The 23,985-nt window shown below is 37.2% G+C and overlaps 1 protein-coding gene across 6 annotated transcripts in view; it reads right to left on the reverse strand.

The window, feature by feature from the left end:
• Positions 1–8,237: 8,237 nt before the first annotated feature.
• The window catches only part of si:ch211-246m6.5 (von Willebrand factor D and EGF domain-containing protein), a 78,372-nt gene continuing 62,624 nt past the window's right edge, over positions 8,238–23,985 (reverse strand). For 2 of the 6 annotated variants that reach the window (XM_058761463.1, XM_058761462.1), the window contains exons 21-32: positions 20,943–21,110; positions 18,792–19,622; positions 17,377–17,472; positions 17,158–17,253; positions 16,512–16,609; positions 16,299–16,407; positions 14,308–14,403; positions 13,720–13,815; positions 12,252–12,347; positions 11,894–11,989; positions 10,049–10,146; positions 8,238–8,472 (exon numbers count right to left, since the gene is read on the reverse strand). In XM_058761463.1, the coding sequence (XP_058617446.1) occupies positions 8,452–8,472; positions 10,049–10,146; positions 11,894–11,989; positions 12,252–12,347; positions 13,720–13,815; positions 14,308–14,403; positions 16,299–16,407; positions 16,512–16,609; positions 17,158–17,253; positions 17,377–17,472; positions 18,792–19,622; positions 20,943–21,110 (1,901 nt within the window). In that variant the 3' untranslated portion in view covers positions 8,238–8,451. The remainder of the gene's footprint in view (positions 8,473–10,048; positions 10,147–11,893; positions 11,990–12,251; positions 12,348–13,719; positions 13,816–14,307; positions 14,404–16,298; positions 16,408–16,511; positions 16,610–17,157; positions 17,254–17,376; positions 17,473–18,791; positions 19,623–20,942; positions 21,111–23,985) is intronic. The other 4 variants (XM_058761467.1, XM_058761465.1, XM_058761466.1 and 1 more) reach the window with 4 other exon arrangements.

The raw sequence follows: 23,985 nt of genomic DNA on the forward strand, positions 1-23,985 counted from the left end.
GTGGAAAAGGATGGACAGGTGGAGCTGGGGGGGCCACCTGTCATGCCCCAAAGAAGGAGGACGTTTGAAGATATATAAATAAGTGCACGCACCAACACACGTTCAGGGGTTTTGGTGTTTTTTTACGCCTTTGGACTGTAACATTTGGGTACCGGGTCCTCTAGGTGACCTTGTGCAGGTCAACAGGAAGCCAGGGCGGTGATCTGACCTACATTCCCGGAGAAGACCTTTGTTTTTGTCCCTTCGTTCTGGTCCATTCATCCCTTGCTCCTGATGTTATTTGCTCAACATTTCATGTTCTCTATGGCTTATACAGTCTCTGTAAGTTATATAATTTGTTTGCAATAACTAAGCAACCTTGTTCTGTTTGACCCATCGCTAAATTTAGCTCCAAAAAGTTTACAGATAGAGACTGTTGTCGTTGCCTGTAAAATTTGTATCACATGGACTCTGGGTCACTCCAGGTCCAAAAGGAGAGAGACACAGTTGGGATTTTACTGCACATAGGGGGCAGTGTTTCATATCTGACAGAATGCAATTCAGAACACCTGTTTGACATGTGAATAACTGTGAAGAGAGTTCTTAGAAAAGGTTTTACTCAAATCAAGGTGCCAAAATCAATCTGCGCTTCTATTTAGGTAACTGGAATCATATGCTTACTTGAAGGTGTATTCAACATTGGTCTTCTGAAGTTTTCTAAAAGAAAAGCTATTTTTCCAGAAGTTTTAACATCCACACCACCACCACAAGAACCATGTAATTGCCATTCAAACCAGTGAGTCTTTTCTCCATTAGCTTTAGTTAATGTTAGCATGTAGCTCACAACATTAGCGCTGTATACGAGTGCTCTCTTATTAGTCATCCTACTCCTCTTTAATGCCCTGTCTGACTGAACAGCCCAGGTGTGTTCCTGTTTCTCACACGCACATACTGTGGTCCATCTTTAGAGGCAGTAAAAATATCAGTTAGCATTCACCATACCTATATTACATTGCTGCTTTGTTTATATGGTAGTTTAGGCAGTGGTTTTAAAAGCTTTGGTTTATTTATTAAGTTTAGTTATACTCTGTTGTGGAAAAAATAATTAGCTTGAAGACAATTTTATATTTAACCAGATTGTATGGCTTCCTTTGAGTAGTAGGACACTAGGTTCATATTTTTCAGTATTCACCACTAGATGTCAGTAGCACACCACACTAGACATTGTTGTTACATTTTTCTAAGGCAAGAAGCACAAGTAAAGTCTAAGAATTGACAAGAATATAAGTGAACTAATTAGGCATGGAAACAAAAATAGGTTTTAATGCACCGTTACCATATTAGAGGTTCCAGTGTGGAATTTATAAGCAATCAAATCTTAATGTATGGAACTTGTCATTGCTTCATTGAAACCTAAATTATACTGACTTCCTTTCGGCCATTTGGTAAATTGTCCAAATTAATTAATCTTATACATTGACATGACAGCTCTTCGCTAATTTGATTAACCCTTTAAACTCTTCCCGAAGACCTAAATTACAATACTCGCATTCCCAAAGTTCAGGCATGGATGTTAACACATGCTGCATCCTCGATGAGCTGCCCGTGGCCCAAACATACGCTCCAAAGGGTTTGTTGTTTATCCTGACAGCATCGCCTCTAATCTTTAAGAGTGCCTGCTGGGATGCAAAACAAAGATACGCCATTATAATCCTCAGAGAGATTGCTTGGCACTTAAATTTGCAGGTGAAAGCTCCTGGTAAGTTGCAGAAGTCAGGCATGGCTTATAGCAACGGTTTCCTGTATACCCAACTTCGTGGAAGCAAGCAGAGCATGAAACAATTCATATTTTCATTGAACGGTTTTGCAGTTTCAAGTTTACACAGACAATATGACACAGTTTACAATCCAGTTCCAGTTGAACGAAGTTGAGTGCCAATTAGCATTTTAAAGGCCTAATTTCCTATGGAGCAAGATTATAAAGCTCTGTGCACACCTTTTAAGCACCTGTTTTAAAACTCTATTGGAAAGAGTGTGATTAGATTCCCAAATTAGAACACTTTCAAAGCCCCAACGAAAACTGCAGAGTCTCTGGCTGTTTTCTCTCACGGATTTGGGAGTGCTCTTAAATACAGGTCACCATACAAAGGACACCCCATCCACCTACACATAGATTTGCACACTTTAAAAGCAACTAATCTATTTTGAAACCATGCCATAAAACATAATCCAAGTGTTAAGGGCAATTGCAAATCATATCTGTGAGATGCTGGTCCACTGAACAGCAGCACCAAGAGACCATTAGCATCTTGTTATGCAGTAGCCTACATTTTCATGTTCCTCATCATACATTAAGTCATAATATATTACATAAACTTTTTCACACTTTTTGAAGATGTAAACTATATTTATTCCCAATTAAGTGAACAAAGGGGGTGATTTATTAAAAAAACAAAAAACATGCTGGTGCATGTTGCAATTTTTACTAGCTGTGCTAATTAGGCTAATTGTACTACGCTAACTTCTAAATGTTAACCCAGTAAGCTTATCCCACATGTTAGCCCTTTGTTTTCCACTTAAGGAACAAAAAACAGGTCCTTAAAACTGTGCTGAAAATGTGTAAATGGATTAGGCCCTATCGTAAGCGATAAGTCTGTCATTTCACCAAAAAAAATACAAGAAATAAAAACACAGATAAATCATTTCACAATAAAATCAAAAATATGCATTTAGAAAATAATTAGGTTAAGTTTTCCCTGCACGACTTTAACAACATCATCCTCTACTGGCGTTATATTGGAGGGGAACATGGAACGAACAATGAAAGTATTAACAAAAGATTTAATGACTCTGATGTTTTGATTGTTTTAATTTTGTTTGGGTCACTCTAAAGTTATTGAGTTCAAAAGCAACTGCGTAACAGGAACAACCCAGTGACCAGAACAAAAGACAGACAGAGATTGGAAGAGACTGAGTGGGAGACCATATAATAAGGTAAGGAAACATATGATAGTCCAGCGTAGATGAGAGACACACTTCATGCTTTCATTTCTCTTGCTCGGCTGGAGAACCTTATGAGGGTCTCTCTAGTGCCCTTGCTGACCATTAAAGGCAACTAATTGGAGCCTAGGGACAGACAACTCTGAGGGCTGTAGAAACCTCTCAAAGAAAAGAGTTCCCAGAGAAGATCTCTACAAGGAAAAAAAAAAGTAAATACTACTGCAGTTTAGGACCACAGTCCACCATGTACCTTCTTGCTACTCCAACTCAAGGGAGGAAAGGAAAAAAGAAAGGGAAAAAGTCTGAGGTGATGGGTTTCTGGGATATATGGTTTACTCTGAGTCATGCTTGAGAGATCTGAACTATGGCCAGAAAACTGCACTCCTTTCTTCTCAGCTTTTCACTTTTCTCCTCTAATCTGCTGTGTGGTGGTCTTAACTTGTAGTAGAAGTATAGTAACCATGTTTCTTGGCATATTGATTACCATTTGTATAACCACAGTTTTACTACAAATACCATGGTTAAACTGTAGTTAGTGTAGCAAAACCATGGTTAATTTGTGGTTACCATGGTTTAACTATAGTAACCTTTTTGATTTTATTTGTGGTAAAACCATGGTTAATTTTTGTAAGGGAAGAGACAGCATGGACTTAGTTTTAGCAGATTTGTACACAAACATGGCTACGTGAACAGCCTCTTAAACACCACTAATCGGATCTCAGACTAGCACACAATGACATTTAGAAGCAACTTCTTCATTTATCTTTCTGAATGAATGGTAAATTCAGGAATAATGTACAGCTAGCTGGTCATTAACGCAAAATAAACCCAGACATGGTGATCAGGACCTTGGCATAAAGCTGATGGCTCTTGTAGCACTCTGAAGGGGTTTATTTTAGGCTAGCATGTGGCTAACTGCTGGCACAGCTATTTACACACAAAAATAAACAAATACAAGCTCCGGTAAGTAATGTATAACTTGTTTAGATAAGTTAATCTACAACATTTACATTCATATGTATTCATTTAGCAGACTTTTTTTTTTTATTATTATTATTTAAAGCATTTTAAACAACCAACAACAATAACACAACTTTAGCTTAATGCTTGTGCTAATCTCCAATCCGAGCTAACATGTTTAGTGAGAAAGTAACATGTCTTCTTCAATTTTAAGTTCTTTTGCATCCAGCTCTTTGTGTTTCTTACTATTTTTTTGTTTCTTTCAAGCAATATTGAGGCTCTGCAAGCTGTAACTGCTTTGAGACATAACGTAAGTTGCTAACTGCTAATCGGCCAAGACCATATAGGAAACAATGTGTTGCTGATCAGTAAAATATCTCACCTCATGACTCATGTCAAGTTCAAATAATAGATCAAATTAAGCTCATCATCTTTCAGTGTGACCTCTAGACAAGCAAAATGCGATTAGAGAGAGTATCTAGCATTAACTGGACAATCCCCAACAGGTTTAATTATAACACATGGAGTGAGAATCACAGCTTGACAAAAAGATGTTAGAAAGCTGTCATCATCTTCCTCAGCATAGTTATCACATCTCAACGTGCTAAATAACAACACTGATGGAGGTAAGAATGCAAATGTATGGCTTAATCTTCCTCTTTATTTAAAAGAGACCTTGAGACATAAGATTATTAAAGCAATAATGAGAGGTGGTGTGTTATAATACAAAGTGAAGCTGATTAGCTAAAACCCCCTTTAACTCCTGTTAAATGACTGTAATGTACAGCCTCTCATGTCTTATTTCTGTTATTAAATGGCTTCAACTGAAGTATCATAAAGACACAAGTGTTTAATAATTAGTAGTAAGTACATAATACAAATATAATACATTAGCTTAACTATTCACTATTGATTTTGATTTACTATTTACTATTGACTAAATGTAAAAGCACCAGAGAACCACATTTCTATGGCTTCTCTTAAAATTAAGCATATGTGTACTGAAATAATTATGTGCGCGATTCATGCACATGACTGATTAATATCAAATTAGATGCATACCCAGAGGATATTAAAAAAAAAAACAACCAAAAAATTTCCTTTGTCAAGGTCACATTATAATGAGACATTTCTAGCTAAAGGACATACTGTCAGGAATTTGTTGAATATTAAATGGAAAAAAATAAATAAATATATGTTTTTCATTTATTAGGTCAAGACGTCATAAAAAGCTCATGGGGAAATGGAGGCCACTTCAAAATCAAAAGAAAAAAAATAAACAAGAAATTATGTTTTACACAGATAGAAGGCTTTTTTTAGGACCATTAAAGAGATGGTTCACCTGAAAATTAAAATTGTCAAAAAAAAAAAAAAATTAATTTATCAAAAATAATGAATATATAGGCTAAATAATGACTAGCCTACAATAGGTGTGTATAACACTGTAATGACAATCATTTGTATGATTTAATTAGGCTATAAAATTTAAATTTCATACAGAAACACTACTTTTTTCATTTAATTTGTAAAAATTGTTTTTAATTTTTTTTATATGAATATTTTAATATATTTTGGGGTGAAATGTGGCTCAGACATTTCTTGGTTTTACATCTTCACACTCAGACTGTTTGTTCTGTCGTGTAATTGAACACCACAATCGACTAACATAATAATACAACTCTGCCATCTTTCCATCTGTGTTGATATTCATTTAGACTATGTGAGACAAAAAAATTATTGCTGATTGAAAGACATATCACGAGAGACTGTTTTGTTCCACAGTTTAGCTTCAAAACCACTAAGATCAGAGTAAAAGAACAGACTTTGTGCATATGTTGCTTGTTTATTTGGCACCCGCTCAAATGAATATTTAATGTGTGCACACTTTACTATCTCTCCATGGACATGTCTGCCGGGGCCGTCTGTCAGTAATTGACTGGCCTTGATGGAGTCTAAAGTATTACGATTAAAATCCAGATTTCCGTATTTTCCCATAATCCTCGTGTTCCTATTCCCACTCTGTGGAAGTTCACACCACCTGTGGCGGTAATCTACAACCTGAGCCTGACAGTGAGATGATGAAATTCTTTGTCATGCCGTCTTAGCGGGAGGTATGAGGCAGGGAGCTACGCCTCTCCAGGGAAACACACACACTTTCAGTCACACACATGGGCAGACACATTGGTAAGGTGCTTAAAGTTGTGAACTTGTTGAATTATCTTACCGTGCAGGACTTCTTTATTACTTTAATTGAAGAGTTATCTGAAAATCCCGAATGACTTTCCGTAATACTTCGTAAAAGTCAAAATCCCTGTGCGACGACAGGTAGACCTTAAAGAGAGAGTTCTCCTAAGAATTACAATTCTTTAATCATGTACTCGGGTGCGGCCATTTTGTAACGTGAATGTGCGAATCTTCCGGTGTCATTGCTTCAGTAATTTTAGCTTTATAAAAAAAGAGTTCGTTATGGTGCTTGATATTGCAAATTGGTGTCATTTTTAAGTTGTCATAATCACAAACATTGGTTTGTAGCACATTGTTTACTGCACTTTATTATTCTAGCTACTCTTACGAAAATTAGGCCTAACCATGGTTGTAGTAAGAGTGTAGCAACCATGTTTTTTTTTTTTTAGGCATATACCATTTGTATAACCACAGTTTTGATACAAATGCCATGGTTAAACTATGGTAAATTTTATAGATTAAAATGAGGCTGTGAGGGTTAGGTTTTTTACAATGTTGTGTGCTGCATAAAGGTCGTAGATCATGTAATTTTCACAACTTTCAAAGCTGTTTTAAGTTTTTGTCTACTTCAAGTTTTTCAGAAAGATGTTTCATCAGTTGAACAATCTGTATGTTGTTAACAGTATCCATTGGATGCACTGTACTGAGATTTTTCACAGCCTCGTTTTTATACCTGTCAGAAATTAAATATAGCACTACATTGACTAATTCTATAATATCGATTGTTAATCCATGCAATTACAATGAAAAGGAACAGAGGCAAAAATGATTTAAAAGTGCCATTACTGAGGTCCACTACATCCAAAAGTTTGGGGTTTGTAATATTTTATTATTATTATTATTATTATTATTATTATTATCATTTATTTATTTATTTTTTTTTGCAGGTCATGTGTTCACCAAAGCCTCATTTATGTGATTAAAATATAGTAAAAAATGTAATATTATGAAATACATACAAAATATAACTGTTTTTAAAATAACTGTGAATATATTTTAAATGCAATTTATTCCTGTGATGCAAAGCTGAATTTTCAGCGTCATTACTGCAGTCTTCACTGTCACACGATCCTCCATAAGTCATTTTAATATGCTGATTTGGTACTCAAGACTTTTCTTATAATCAATGTTGAAAACAGTTGTGTAAACTGTGATACATCTTTTTCAGGATTCTTTGATGAATAGAATGTTTAAAAGAACAGCCTTTATATGAAATAGAAACTTTTGTAACTTTATAAATGTCTTTACTGTCACTTTCGAGCAGTTTAATGTGTCCTTGCCGAATAAACGTCTTTCAAAAAACTCCAAACTTTTGAACAGTAGTGTGTGTGTGTGTATTTCATAATTATTCATAATCAATAAATCAAACACTAATCGGTCTACTCATAACCCTTTCAAACTAGCGATGAACAGTTTATTGTCCTCTGCGTTAAAAAACAGCGAGCTGTTTAATGTTTGCCGTCCTTTTCTCTTTATTTTTGCGCACCACAGGTAATCGTATACGAACAGCTGGATTATTAGCTATGCATGAGAGGAACTATCTGCGGCTGACTCATTAATGGCCGCCATCAATGGCCGTTAATTAGTTCAGATGCTTGTTTGTGTTGTCACCGAGATGTCTGTTTATATTTGCCAAGCGATCTGCGGTAAAACTGCAGCCACTGCACGCTCCGCCAGGCGTGACACAAACAGCATGTTTACGTGTTTTTTTTAACATTCCAGTCACATTAAAGGGGACGTCCTCAGAGAAATAGAGTGCAGCCGAGTTTCAGGCCACGTAGTTGGAGAAAGGATGGCAAAGGATGCTAAATTGTCTGTGCCTTGGCTTGAATAACAAGAGAGATCATTTTTCTGTCAAACTTAACTTTACACTGCAGTATGTTACAAATAAAATCTGGACAAAGAAATCAAAGGTCATTTAGAGGTGAAGCGTGAAATTTATTTGCCACTGCCGTCCATCACTAAACGGAATTGCAAAAATATTTAGATCTTCTGGAGAAAATGTGAGTGGATGTTAGAATGAAGTCAAAAGCACCAAAAAGTGTTTCGTAAAATACACCCATTTATTTTTGTTCTGAATCGTTTTCACAAATATAGTAAAGTTTCAAAAGCGTGAAAAAACATTATATTATACCTTATACATAAATTAATATCTTCAGATATGATATTTACAAATTGAACAGATAGTGTGTAACCCTGTCAGGTTAATAAGTAGTAAAATATGGGCCCAGTGTCCTCAGTGCAGCAATGACACCTCATGTCATTTCCTTATCCTCTCTGGACAGGAAGCTGTAAAAGAAATGATCAATGCTATATTTTGTATATATATACAGGTGCATCTCAATGAATTAGAATGTCGTGGAAAAGTTCATTTATTTCAGTAATTCAACTCAAATTGTGAAACTCGTGTATTAAATAAATTCAATGCACACAGACTGAAGTAGTTTAAGTCTTTGGTTCTTTTAATTGTGATGATTTTGGCTCACATTTAACAAAAACCCACCAATTCACTATCTCAACAAATTAGAATATGGTGACATGCCAATCAGCTAATCAACTCAAAACACCTGCAAAGGTTTCCTGAGCCTTCAAAATGGTCTCTCAGTTTGGTTCACTAGGCTACACAATCATGGGGAAGACTGCTGATCTGACAGTTGTCCAGAAGACAATCATTGACACCCTTCACAAGGAGGGTAAGCCACAAACATTCATTGCCAAAGAAGCTGGCTGTTCACAGAGTGCTGTATCCAAGCATGTTAACAGAAAGTTGAGGGGAAGGAAAAAGTGTGGAAGAAAAAGATGCACAACCAACCGAGAGAACCGCAGCCTTATGAGGATTGTCAAGCAAAATCGATTCAAGAATTTGGGTGAACTTCACAAGGAATGGACTGAGGCTGGGGTCAAGGCATCAAGAGCCACCACACACAGACGTGTCAAGGAATTTGGCTACAGTTGTCCTCTCCTGAACCACAGACAACATCAGAGGCGTCTTACCTGGGCTAAGGAGAAGAAGAACTGGACTGTTGCCCAGTGGTCCAAAGTCTTCTTTTCAGATGAGAGCAAGTTTTGTATTTCATTTGGAAACCAAGGTCCTAGAGTCTGGAGGAAGGGTGGAGAAGCTCATAGCCCAAGTTGCTTGAAGTCCAGTGTTAAGTTTCCACAGTCAGTGATGATTTGGGGTGCAATGTCATCTGCTGGTGTTGATCCATTGTGTTTTTTGAAAACCAAAGTCACTGCACCCTTAACCAAGAAATTTTGGAGCACTTCATGCTTCCTTCTGCTGACCAGCTTTTTAAAGATGCTGATTTCATTTTCCAGAAGGATTTGGCACCTGCCCACACTGCCAAAAGCACCAAAAGCTGGTTAAATGACCATGGTGTTGGTGTGCTTGACCAAAAAATGCAGATGAGCTAAAGGCCACTGTCAAAGAAACCTGGGCTTCCATACCACCTCAGCAGTGCCACAAACTGATCACCTCCATGCCACGCCGAATTGAGGCAGTAATTAAAGCAAAAGGAGCCCCTACCAAGTATTGAGTACATATACAGTAAATGAACATACTTTCCAGAAGGCCAACAATTCACTAAAAATGTTTTTTTTTTTTATTGGTCTTATGAAGTATTCTAATTTGTTGAGATAGTGAATTGGTGGGTTTTTGTTAAATGTGAGCCAAAATCATCACAATTAAAAGAACCAAAGACTTAAACTACTTCAGTCTGTGTGCACTGAATTTATTTAATACACGAGTTTCACAATTTGAGTTGAATTACTGAAATAAATGAACTTTTCCACGATATTCTAATTTATTGAGATGCACCTGTATATATCTAATTAAAAAAAAAAAAAAAAAAAAGTAATTAATTACCTTCTTAGAGCAAAGAGTTCCCATGTAGCCACTTCTGCAAGCACAAACATTGGGTCGGACACATCGGCTTCCGTATAAACACCTCTGTTCACAGATTGCTGCGGAAAAATCGTGTCATTATTTACTGTTTTATTAGGTTATATTATATTTTAGATATATATATATATATTTTAGATGACAGATTTCAAACCGAGTTAGTACACATAAAACATGATGGAATATGCAAATATAGTGGTAGAAACTATATATATATACAGTGTATATATATATATATATATATATATATATATATATATATATTATATTAGGGGTGTAACGGTTCGCAAAATTCATGGTTCGGTTCAATACGATACAGTGGTGTCACAGTTCGGTACATTTTCAATACAGCAAAAAGAAAGAAATGCCAGAGAAATTTCCTTGATTTTTACAATTTATTTTATTTATTAAAACTTTTTTTTTTTTTTACTTTGAACATATAAAACAAAAACAGCTTTGGTTTGAAGTATTCCAGCTGATGTAGCCTATTGTCATGTAGCAGATTAATCTTTTCCAATAAGTTTAAATAGATTTTTACCTTTTATGGGCATTGTTTACCTTTATAAAGCCATTTTTACCTTTTGAGTATTTTTTTTTTTTATTTTTATTTTTTTTTACATTTAATCAGTCAATAAGACATTTGGGCTGTTACCAAGCAAAAAAGTCAGTATTGACAAAATTCATCTTTGTAATGCAGAGAAAACACTTTTAGCATTTAAAAGCATTTAGATGCTTTTACACACTGTTTAATGCAGCTTAGAGGGACATGTAATGCTTTAACCTGCAGATACAAATGCATAAATAATGTTTTGATATTTTAAACAATGTTGACAAGTGATGTTTGAAATTAATTAAAAAATTAAAAGATACTTTAAATGTGAAATTAAAACCGCCAGTAGGTGGCAGCAAGTCACTATTAATAAGTGAGTCATTGCAATTGAACCGAATCATTTAATGGTTAATTCATTCAGGAACGAAACACAGTCATGTTGCTCAGAGACGCAAAACAGTGCTATGGCTGTGTTTGGAATTATTTTTGTTGGCGAAATAGCGCAAAAAAAGAAATATGGTGTCCAAAACGTAAGTCTCTTAATTAACTTCTTGCTTATTGAACTGTTGTAAAAATAATTTGTAATCATGCTGATTTTTGGAGAGAGAAAAAAAAACGGCACTTTGTCTTCTGTGATATTGATTAAGTATATGAAATTATGTAAATATATTTTCTGCCCCCATATCCAATTTTGTGATAATTCTAAATGCATTTTAATAGACTGAATCATGCAGTGAAAGAAAGTGAACAACTGCTGTCAAGCTAAAAACAGTTAAAAAAAAAAAATAATATATATATATTATATATATATATATATATAAATGGCATCGAAAATTAGTCTATGTGACCCAACTTCCATATTATAGCTTTATGTGATGAACTGAATATTATTTTAAAAAATCCATCATAGCTCTCAAATCTCATTCAGATATGTCACCATTAGATCTAAAGTTTCATGTTGAATGAACTATTCCTATGCAGGTCAAACTCAAGGAAAAGCCATTTCAAACTGATCCTGATCCACTCTTCTCATGAGAACATCAGCATTCACGTTTACTTCCTGCTCTCCTGCCACAAACACAGACGATCTGTGCTGTTTATCAACAAAACATATTGCCAACAACCGCAGAGCGCAGGAACAGAGGAGATGCAATTTAGATTCTTTTACTGAGAGCGAGTGAAGTGCATGTCTTTGGAGGCTCACTGCAGTGTGACTGCGGTGTAAGGATTGCATTTCTGATCGGATAGGAATCACTTACGGATTTGGCAGAGAGTTCCCTTCCAGCCGGGATGGCAGTGGCAGGTGTTCGACCCCACACATTCACCTCCATTTAAACACTTCTGCAGACACACAGCTGGAAGAACAGAAACGGAGAGAGAAACAACATCAAACAAACAAACAAGACTAAAATCACTGGACCACATTATCAAAAGTAGAACTGTTATAGTTTCTGTTAAATACATAAGAACTGTGGGATTTCTGTTTAAAGACATTTCTCTGGGTCATTAGGGTCATCACTGTGACTGAAGGGTCTCATGTGTAAACTGGAATTTATTTCTAACATTAGGTAAGGAGGTCACTTGTAGGTCTTTGTCAGGATGAGGTTTGGTACTCACGTTTATCACATCTCTTTCCCCTCCAGCCTGACGCGCAGTCACACACATCTGGACCGACGCATCGTCCTCCGTTCATACACACTGGCTCACACACACCTGTGGAGAAATGGAAAGGTAAAGCTTTGGATGAAATAACTAAATTTTTTTGTAGACAGATAAAGGATTTTAGAGTTGGATTGGTCAATATGTGTCTGAAATGCTGATTACAACTCTGACAACAGTAACAAAACGGATCATATTAGAAAGATTACTAAATAAAAAATAAAATAATAATAATAATAGAAAACAAACATAATATAATAATAATAATAATGGACTAGGTTATAGACTTTTTCCATTTAGATTTTTTTTTTTAAAGATGTAATACCATTATTATTGTTGTTGTTGTTATTATTATTAATGTTTTAAATTTAATTTAATTATACTAATTATTCATACTTCCCGATACAATTTTTAAATTATTTAATATGAAAGATGGCATTCTTCATTATTGATAACAGTTTTTAAATCAATTGTTTATTATTCATACATTATTGTTATTTTTATATTTAAAATTAGTTTTTATGTTTAAATTATTATTTTTAATTATTTAATGTCAAATATTTATTATTAGTATAACTACTTAATTTAATACGTTTAATTATTGATACATTATTCATGTTATGATTTATTTTTAAACTTGAAATGTTCTTTGTCATTATTTAATATCATGAATTGAATTATTATTATTATTATTATTATTGTTGTTGTTGCTATTACTTTCATTTTATTGAATGACATTCATAAATTATTTATTTAAATGTTTTTAATTATAAATATGACTATTATTATTATTATTATTAAAAGTAATACTTGAACCAATGATTTGTTCATACATTATTTTATCTATTTAAATTGTTTTTCATTATTGACTATGATAATATTGTATTATTATTATTATTATTATTATTATTATTATTTTCTTTATTCCAACTATATTTAAAAGCAAAAATGAATTAGCTGCTTACTGATTATGGTGTGAAGTAGGTTTAGAAAAAAATAACCAAAAAAAAGCTAAATCTTTTACACCTGACCTCAACATAAGGACATTACCAATGGATCTTAAATATTATTTTAGTTGGAATATCCATTTAACGAGACTTCTGAACATGTAATTAATTTAGAGACCATTTAAATTAATTCATCCAGTCCTGATCCCATATGTCTCATAATTCTCACACTATCTTTGCTCAGATTCATCTCTCTTCCTCCTTGATCAGACAGGCCATATGTAACTCCTCAACTAACATCTGATCTTGGCTCCCAGAGCGCCATTTTCTGTCATTTCGATCAACAAAACAACTCTATACTTTCCTTCCATATGCTGTGACTTGCATGCCATGTGTTTCAAAGGGGGCACAGAGGTATAAGACTATAAGTTTATGATTGGAGCTTTACCGAAACCTGTTCCTATCAAGATGACACTTACTTTTCTCACAGTGCGGCCCAGAATATCCCTCCACACATGAGCAGATGTTATTTCGTATACAGTGACCACCGTTCTTGCAGGGTGGACTGCACACGGCTGAAAGAAAGTGAAGCACATGAAAGTCCAGCATTTGATGAATGAAAATCACACCGGTGTTCTCTGAACTGATGACGGACACATCAAACAGCCGTAAGGTGAAACAACCGACAGCAAATCTGACATGACTGGGAAAACACACTCTAAAAGCTCCTACATTTCACAAACCTTGAAGCAACCCAGACATTAGAGTCATTCCCCATCATCAAAAACATCTTTACCGAACTGCTGTTTCAAGCCATTACGCGAATCATTCCTCACCACGAGACGCTGCTGCAGAGGAATCGATATATACACATCAAATGTCTACGGCATGAGCGCAAGACTTCAATAGAATCCAATTGGTTTTTAGGGTTGGTCCATTTTATCGTTTTAAAGTGCAGTAGTCATGCTTCACCTCACACTCTTAAGAAATTGATATCCGGCCTCTGTAAGCTCTCAAAAAACAAGGCGATGCATCAGGTAAGTTGATTCAAAAAGAAGTGCTGTTACCGTTTTGACACCGAGCCCCATAGAAACCAGGCTGGCAGCTACAGGAGTCCGGCCGAATGCAGGTTCCACCGTTGAGACACACAGGGTCACACAGAGCTGGAGACAGATACATTTATTAAATAAAACAACAATGAAACCTCGGCGGTTGTTTCGAGGTCAGATCTCACTGTTGAGTGTTTGTGAGGTCAAAATCACAGCTGAGGTGTTAAAAAAACATATGATTTACTTCTGCAAAGAGAGTAAATCTGGCCTACGAATGATTGTCAAAGAAAAAAAGTTATTGTTCTATTAAACTCTATTAAAAACCTTTTAAAATTCACAAATATAAATTGTACATGCTGTGTACATGATGTTTAACAGCGAGATCTGGGCTAGAATTATTAGGTAATAATTAACATTACACACACATACACACAGATAGATGTATGTGTGTATATTATATATATATATACACACACACACACACACACATACAGGGGCGGACTTAGTGATTTGGGGGCCCTAAGCAAATTTCAGGTACGGGGCCCCAACAAAATAACTATAATGCTCTTTTACCCGTAACCCTTATTTTGCTTGCTAGCTCTCTCTCATTATAGCTATAGCTATTATTTATTGTAACTATTACCCCTTCACAACTTAAGTAGCCTAAATAATTAGTCAACCTGATGCTGTTCTAAAGCCATATTAAGCTACCTTATTTTTTTCGGATATCAAAAGAAAAAGAAAAAAAAAGCTTGCACTTTGAATTGTAAACTTCTTCAATCTTTTTCCAAATAAAAATTATCCCATGCAACTCGTTCCATATTCCAAGCGTTCTTAGGGCATATGATAGGGTTTGCCGAGAAACAAATCGAAAATGTAATATCTCCAGTCATTGCATTCGTGCATTTATACAAGTTTTTAGTTTATAGTTCATATGCATTTATTGTTCGCGCTGGGGCGCCTATAAAAGCACACGAGAGAGTCATTTTGAAACATCAAGACAAATAAAATTATGACTTGAAACACAATAATTTCTTTACTGAGGTGAATATAACTGTTCTGAGACAGTCATAACAGCGTAGAATGCGTGCAAAGAGCGCTCCGTCTATAATCACTAAAAGCTGTCACTCACTTCAGTTCATCGCGATCTCACGACGTTCCGTTAATAAGCTCTCTGCACAATTAATCTCTTATTTACATCTTATCTACACGTTGTTATAATGAGACGATTCACAAGCTTGCAGAACTCCGCACCTGACAAAAACTCGCCGTTTTGAGTGGTGAGTGAACATTTGACGCTCTCCATAACACAAATACAGCCTTACATACTGGTGCATTTGCCAAATATGTTTCGCGAATATCAGACGGGGCCCCCTGATTCCCCGGGGCCCTAAGCGGCCGCTTACCTCGCCTATTGGTTAAGTCCGCCCCTGCACACATATATATACACGTATACACATATATATAATTAAGTGAGATTGAAATAAACTACTGTATAATACCTATAAAAATAGAAAATTAGAAATGTTGCATTAGCAGTTGTACTAAAATATGTACTTAAGTACTAAAATTACTAAAAGTAAAAATTACACTACAACACTGACTAAATAAAAAAAAGAAAAGGTAAATCTCTCTCTCTATATTCCTAAAAAAACACCCCTTACCTATGGTAACATCTTATTGAATCACCTTATTGCTTTGTTAAGACTGTCAGCGTTGATGTATATTGGTTTAAAGTATTATTTATGTGAATAAAAACTACATTTGTTACTCTGAGGCTCTCTGCTCAGTTGATAGTAATTGATCCTCACAGGCTGACGAGAGGAAGTTATCATCAGGCTGAAATAATAGCTGGCGTTTTCTCTGAGCCACCAGGACAGAATGAAAAATGAACAGATAGAGGTTCTACATCAGCTAAATGCCACCAGGAAGCAGCACACACACATATGATGGATTTAGTGAGAAGAGATTGGTCCCACTGGGAGCCAACCACACACACACACACTCACCTGTCTCGCACGATGGTCCCGTCCACCCCGCCAGACATTCGCACTCATCCGGTGATGCACACTTCCCGCTGTTTTGACAGTGACGGTTGCACACCACTGTGTAAATGAAACCAAAACACATGCAATACCATCTGTGACCACTAGGGGTGGAAGAGATTACGTTTAACTTCCACATGCGCATGAAATCAAAGCAAACATGATTTATCAGGACTCACTGGTTTCACATCTGGGCCCTACGAAGCCATAGGGACATGAGCAGGTGTCTCGACCCACGCAGGTGCCTCCGTGTAGGCAAGGCAAACTGCAGAGAGCTGCGGGAATATTCATACGACCAAATGCACATAAAATAAAGTCATATATCACAAAAAGCAAACTGCTAATGCATACCTCATCAAGCCTGTGCAGATTATTCGGCTCTTGCCTCTTTATGGAAAGCACAAATGGTGCAGATTTGCAAAATGGTACCAAAAAACATAATACTTGAGGCCATCTGTATGCTATTTGACACAAAATTTAACCTACACAGATATAAAATGGACAATCATTTTCCTGAACATAAAATGTGTATGCAAACATGAAATGTCTAAAACAATGTCGTCTCCTATTAAAATGTATAAATACCAATCCAACTTGTAATACAGGCAGCAAATCATGGTTCATAAACAAAAGGCTATTGACTATAAAAAAAAGGAAATCACGGTTCATAAATGAAAGGCTGTTATAAACAAAAGGCTACTGACCATTGAAAAAAAAAATAAGACCAGAAAAACATCACTTATCAAGCCATTTCATAGGATCATTAACTTAAAAAACGCCTACAAACTGCAAAAAAGTGGCAATGAAATTTCATCTCTCTTACCGCTTTCACAAGCCTCTCCATGGTAACCTGACATGCAATCACATACATCTGGGGCCACACATTTCCCTCCGTTCAGGCAGGCTGGACTGCAGATTGCTGTGAGAATCCAAAATTACGTTATTCAACAATTACGTTATTTCAAAAATGAGTCCTTGTGTACGTGATTGTACCTATGACCATATTTAAAACATTATAAACATTGGTGCGTGTTTTTGTGACCTGTTTCACAATTGGGACCACTGAATCCCTTCTTGCAGCGACACGTGTTGGGGGCCGCACACTCCATGTTTCTACCGCAGGCATGTCTGCACACGGCTGAAGGCACAAATGGCATGCAAACACAAATAACACATGGTCAGATTCACTCCGTCAAAAGGCAAACACATATTTGCCTCCATCTGCGGCCCTGAAGCACAGGAAGCGAAAACGTATACAGATTCTGTATGTTCTATACCTATTTTAAATGTGTACCTTTCACTTTCAATTAAAGCAAGTTGTTGTAAAAGTGCAGGTGACGCTAGTGTTATATTTTTAGATCATTACCATACTTGCTGTTTAAGATTCACCCTAAGTTCTTCCTTCAAGCATTCTGAAAAATACAGGGCTGATTTGAATAGTTGGGTATCGTTTGCCACATAAACTTCCTGTTTAATGAAAAGCTGTATCCACTGCTATATGCTTTGTAGAGTTCAACGCAAAACACCTGTGACTGTTTTGTGCATGTTCACGCTATATTCATACCTTCAAAACAGTGCCTGAAAATAATCCATGAATGCATAAGTAATTATTGTCCTGAGTGAATTTTAGCATAGTAATGCAATATCATGGGATTACAATAGCAAACATATTTCTAGTGATTCTTCCACCCACTGCTCCTAATTTACACAGGTTCACGAAATGTATTTATTCCTTATGCCTAGAGCATGCTCGGGGAATGAGCTTATTGTTTACACCAGTTACTGTCAGTTGTCAGTCTTAAGCTCCACATGCTACACACTTTTCCGTGGTCTAGACCTCAAAAGGCATGCCCACAATTTCTTCCCTGGCATATTGCACATAAAATTGGCAATTGCTATACAAAAATTGGTAGTTCAAATCAGACTAGATGGCTTTGCACCATTTCAGGGTCAGGGTTCACCATTTCGCCTGGAAACCTAATCAGGAATGTACTGGTTTAATACAATGAGCAAAGTTTGCCAGGTTAGTGGCATCTAAATTATAGTATCAACTATTTTACATAAACCATCCCTGAAATGACATATGGTTGGTTGAACATACTTGTCGACACTCTTGGAAAAAAAGTGCAACATTTGTCACCAAGGCAGTTTTCTTTAAAGGGACAATTTTGTACCTTGTTTATCTTCTAAAAGGTTCATAGTAGCACCTTAAGGGTACATACTGCTCTAAGGTACTAATATGCACAATTTAGGGGTGGGAAAGATTCAAAGACGTAGGGTACTGCCCCAGTGACAAGATGTTGTACCCCTAAAGATATAATATTTGCACATTTTTCAGTGCAAGTAGGCAATTTTTGCTCAGACGTTTATGTCATGGATAAGTGTCTAATGTTGAACTTAGAAGACTAACTCATAAATAGATAATGAAGAAAAGTAATTTTGTACATCTAAAATTACCTCTGCACATTCGCCCATCTCCAGTATACCCCAAAGGACACCGTCCACATCTAGGCTGCCCGTCCCATGCAAGCTCACAGTGGACTCCTGGGAAGCAAGGGACATCTGCACAGGTGAAACTTCTCTCCTCTAAGAGAACCACATTTTTGCTCTTGCTTTGGTGTCTACCATTCTGAAGAGTTGCTTGGTTGTCCAATATTTTGGTTTGGCTTTGCTCACCAAGGTAGGTGAAACTCTCCTGAGGCAGTGGTTGTGTCTCGTAGGGGTCTTGGATTCTGGCTCCAAGGCCTCCATCTGCAGAGAACTCAGACTCCGGAAAGGAGAAAGAAAGGGAGGTTAGGGCTGCTGTTAGGGGTTTCTGGGAGTCTGGAGGTGTCCAAGGTCGAGGTCGGATAATTGTAACCAGGCTGGATTGCTGTGGAGACTTCCTCAGTGTCTCAACATGCCTTGAAGTGTGAGGTAATGTGACTTTTCCTGGTGTGATGCCTGCAAATCCACCTGCTGAGACTTTAAATGAAGCATCTCGCTCCTCTGGACTCGGAAGGACGTTAAGTTGATTGTGAGAGTGAGAGAGGAGTCGATCCCTGCTGTTGGTCGAGGCAGGTGTGTGTCCTGCAGTCAGCACCAACTCCCCTTTCCCTGTGACAGGTGGAAAGGTTGGTGGGAGGGGGATGCGAGTGGTGACCTGATGGTGTGGGACCCTCGCTGGTGAGGATAGGCGTCTCTGAGGTTGCCTGAATGGAAGGACGGGGAGGTGCAGATGGGGAAAGCCGTGGGAGACATGGGGTAGGTTGTTCTTGGCTTGGGTCAGTTGTGGTGAGTAGCGGGGTGCTAGAGGAGAGGACAAGCTTATTATGCAAGATGAAAAGCAACATGTCAAGCTTATGAACACCAAAATGAAAAGAAGAGATTCATAGTGTATTTTGCAGTTATGATTCATTAACATCCTCTGCATATCTTGAACAGACCTTTGAAGATTTTACACAATGAGACCACCAAAAGTGCAGTTATGATGCAATGGTGCTCAGTACTAGCTTAAAACCTCATGGTGGTGCTGGTATATTTACTCTTAAACAACAGATAGTCGCTGTGGCTGTTCGACAAGATTTATTTTGTGCCCCATCCACATGCGAGGAACAAAGACACAATACAACAAAATGCAATCCCAACAACAGAGACAAACAGTTGTTTCTGAGTGTGTAAGAATCTGGGATGCATGTGGCGACAATAAGGGAATTAGCTTGCAAAATGAAGCTGTTTCTTTTCTAGTTCCCACTGTGGCTGCTCATGGATTCACTCCTGATAACAGCACTATTAGGAATGATTCCAGCAGTGGCCCATTCACAGGGAAAAATGCATTAAAAGTCATTACCCCGCTCTGAAGGCTTTTACCGTCGTGCTGCGATATTGCAACCAAGGAAAATGTATTTGAGGGATTTTTCAAGCAAAGGAACAGATTAAGAAGTCTAACAACATTTCAATTGAGTAAAATGTAACATACTGTACTCTGGGGATACGAAGGGATAAGATGCAGTCTGGTAGTTTTGCTTTTTTAAAATATAAAAGGAGAATCAAAGACTAAAAAACAGAAACAAGAAAAAACCCTGCTACTCTGTTGAAAACCCGGTTTTCTGTTCACTCTTCCTCACTGTCTTCACCCCTCCTCATCCCCTATCTAAATGAGTTTACACATTCTTTCCCTAATTCCTTACTGTCTTTTTTCCTTCCCTATACTCGTCAGCCAAAAACACATTGTGGGTCAGCAACCACCGAGCCGCAGTCTGTGCATGACTAAGCATTAGACGTTTCCAGGTCTCACTTATCAACCGTATCAAAGCACCTGTCGCGTTTTGAGGATTACGACAGGCTTGTTTCCTGTTCGTTATGTTTTCTCTAATTACTGGAGCTCTGCGCTTTCAGGAGATGAAACGAGGATTAAGAAAGGATTGAAGAGCAAAACAGCGACAGACTCATTTTTAAACAAAGCTAAAATGTAAGTTAAGTCTTCATGATGAGGCAACAACTCTGAAAAAGTTGTATTGTTTAGTTTTGTGTTGATAAAAAGGTGTGTGTGCTTGTGCGTGCATTTATAAATTTATATACAGCTTTGAAAGACTGATTGCAATGTTGTCAAGTTCAAAAAGTACTTACTGCTTTGCTTTGATTGTTTTGTGCAGGTGCGCCCATTGCCCTGGTATCCTGGAGGACATCGTCCACAGACGTAGCCAGTGTAGGGTGGCCGGAGGTCAATGCACTGAACACCTGGAAAACACGGCCTACTTGCACACTTGGATGTCACGTTTAGTCCTTTGGGAAAACCTGCACCGTAAAGAAATACTGCCTTTTAAATTTGCCATTATTATATAGACGTAATGTTCTGTTAGCATTTACTCATTAGCATCTTAATATAAGATTGATGTGAATTTAGGGTGAGAAACCCTCTGGGTTCTGTCCTCCCATCATTTCACCTTCAACTCCTACCAACAATTTCACATGCCTACGTGGCCTCCACAACCTACAACAGTTACCCAACTGCAACAGACTGGTGAAGGATTAGCTATGCAGGGAAAATGAGGTCTCGCTCATACACTGGGGAAGATGTGCTGATGTCAGAAGGTGTGAAGCAACACCCTGAAATTTTTACCTCATTTCCTGTGACTAAAAATTACCCCATTGTTTTATACACCACTGAATAAACTGGAAAGTCCTTTTTACTCCACCACATATAGGCCACAGGATCCATCTGAGCACTTTTGGAGCACGCAGGAAATTATTTTTGCTGCAGTATATGGGGTCACATCATCATGTTTTATTGAATAAGTACGCCCTCATCTTGCTCACAATCACCCAGACGCACGCACCTGTTCTGTAGAGCGTCACGTGCCGTGTCAAATAAAACAAGAAGCCTGCCCTCTGCCAGCGGAGCAGAGAAAGATGAAAGAGTTAGCAGCTGTCTTCCATTAAAAATAGATTTATTCGCCCTGTGATTACACATATCAAGGGTTATTGCCCGGGCTTTTTGTCCCATTTCCGCAAGGTCAGCGCAAATCCCTTAGACAACGACTGGATTTATCAGCCGAGGTGGGTGACAGCTTGCATCCCCTCTGCTTTCCATCTCATCTTCCTCCATAAGTGTGATGGCAGGCAATTTGCAAGCCGGCAAGACTGTATTAGCAAGAGATGAGGTGCTCCCAAGGATGATAGCAACTTTCCAGAGTGGGCTATTTGTTCCTGTTCCTCAAACTCTGGCCTTATCTACCTTTCAGAAAAGATGACTCATGGGATAGCAATTCTCTGTGGACTTTACAAATCCCCCCTAGTCCTCCATCTCAATCCTTTTCGTTTCTTTTCCTGCATTAATTATGACAGAGACAAGAAAGGTAAGTGCAAATGAGGGTTTGACAAAATAAAAGAAGACGTATTGTTTGAATTGCTTCTAGTGCAGTCTGGGGACAAATGGCCGTCGGGGACACTGTCTAATTTCATTTTCAATTAGTATTTACAAAAGAACGACCAGGGTACCTGAGAACGACAGGAATTAATTTAACCTTTGGGGTTGCAGCACACAGTAACTCAAATGTAGGAGTCTCTTTTGGGATCCTATTAATGGATGTTTCTACATTGGTAATAACCTTTAAAACAGACAGCAATTCAAAACAATTACAAGGGGTCCCCATCTACAGTGACCCTCTTAGTTTGTAAAATTAAAATGTTCTTCGCATAGAGTGAGAGAACCATTGTGCTGAATCATTCAATTATGAGACAATCAACATCTTTCCATAGGAAAGAACAATCCCAAATGAGATCTCATGAATATATGAGTGGTTTCTCTAGGATTGAAATTAGAATTCAGTGGGGATCAAATTAAGATACTTCCTATATACTGTGTTTCTCATATTTTTCTCCTTCAGATAATCTCAATAATCTCAAATATGTATGCTCTAGAGTCTAAGATTTCAACATTGTCAAACTGTGCTTATATTTGCAATAATAAAGTAAAAAAAATTTTAAAGGAGATTTCTACATCACCTGAAAGCTGAATAATTAAGCTTTCCATTGATGTATGGTTTGTTAGGATCGGACAATATTTGGCCGAGATACAACTATTTGAAAATCTGGAATCTGAGGGTGCAAAACAATCTTAAGACTTAAGACTGGTTTTGTGGTCCAGGGTCATAAATGATCTTGAAATTATGCTATCCAAGTTCAATTTATAGCCCTACAGTCAGTGTGTATTTGTCTCTTTTTATTTCTCCAAAATAATTTTCAAAGAAACTGAAACAAAATGTTGAAATATTGAAAAGATCATCATATTGAAAGATGATGTTGTGGTCCGTACCGTTTGCATAGGCAAGCTAGGCGGTCGCCTAGAGCGCCACCAGTAGGAGGGGGCACCAATGAGCGCACGTACTGACACTACATTTTAACAGGGTTGTGATCAAGAGTGGCATGGACACCCTGAAATATGATTGCCGCCCCCACTGGATCCCCCAACATCATTGGGCTAGAGTACTGTCATTCTGACGATGCCTGTATGCCATTTGATCAGAGCACTGTCAATTGCTGCCTCTGATTGTTGCATGCAAAGTTTGCATTTGGATTTGGAGGGCTCAACAATGGCATTAGATCAATGGGTTCTGTCCTTGTTTTGGCAAGGTAAGGCTTTTTTTTTTTTTGGCATGCAAATTCAAAGGCCAATTTAAAATATTGGTACATAAAAAGTGCACAAAATCAGTATTTTGTTTAGGCAGTATTTGTGGCAGTCTAGAAATCATGTTTCATGTAAAACTGGTCTAAAAGGTGTGCATGTTTGCGCTAATGTATAGTTAAAGGTTCAGTGTGTTGAGTAATATTCCCATATAAAACTTTTACAGCCAATTAAAATCAATACAATTAATATCAATACATACTTAAACCGCTTGTAGAAATGCTGAATCTATTCATTCACTTCCAAAAAAAAAAAAAAATCATTAATTCGCTTCCAACAGCGCTTAAAGGGAGTAGCATCATACATATAGTGGGCAGAGCGTCATGTTATTTAAAGGGGAAGTTCACGCGTCAATGAGTAATAAAAGAACAATGCATTCTGATTACTTTTATGTCTCTGATCAGGCTTTTATAGGCCTATGCAGTTTGGGGTAACAACGGGTTTTTGACTGAAATAATATTGCAATAACTGACACGACAACAACAA

Source organism: Onychostoma macrolepis, chromosome 22 (genome assembly GCF_012432095.1).
Source record: "Onychostoma macrolepis isolate SWU-2019 chromosome 22, ASM1243209v1, whole genome shotgun sequence".
Taxonomy (NCBI): Eukaryota; Metazoa; Chordata; class Actinopteri; order Cypriniformes; family Cyprinidae; genus Onychostoma; species Onychostoma macrolepis.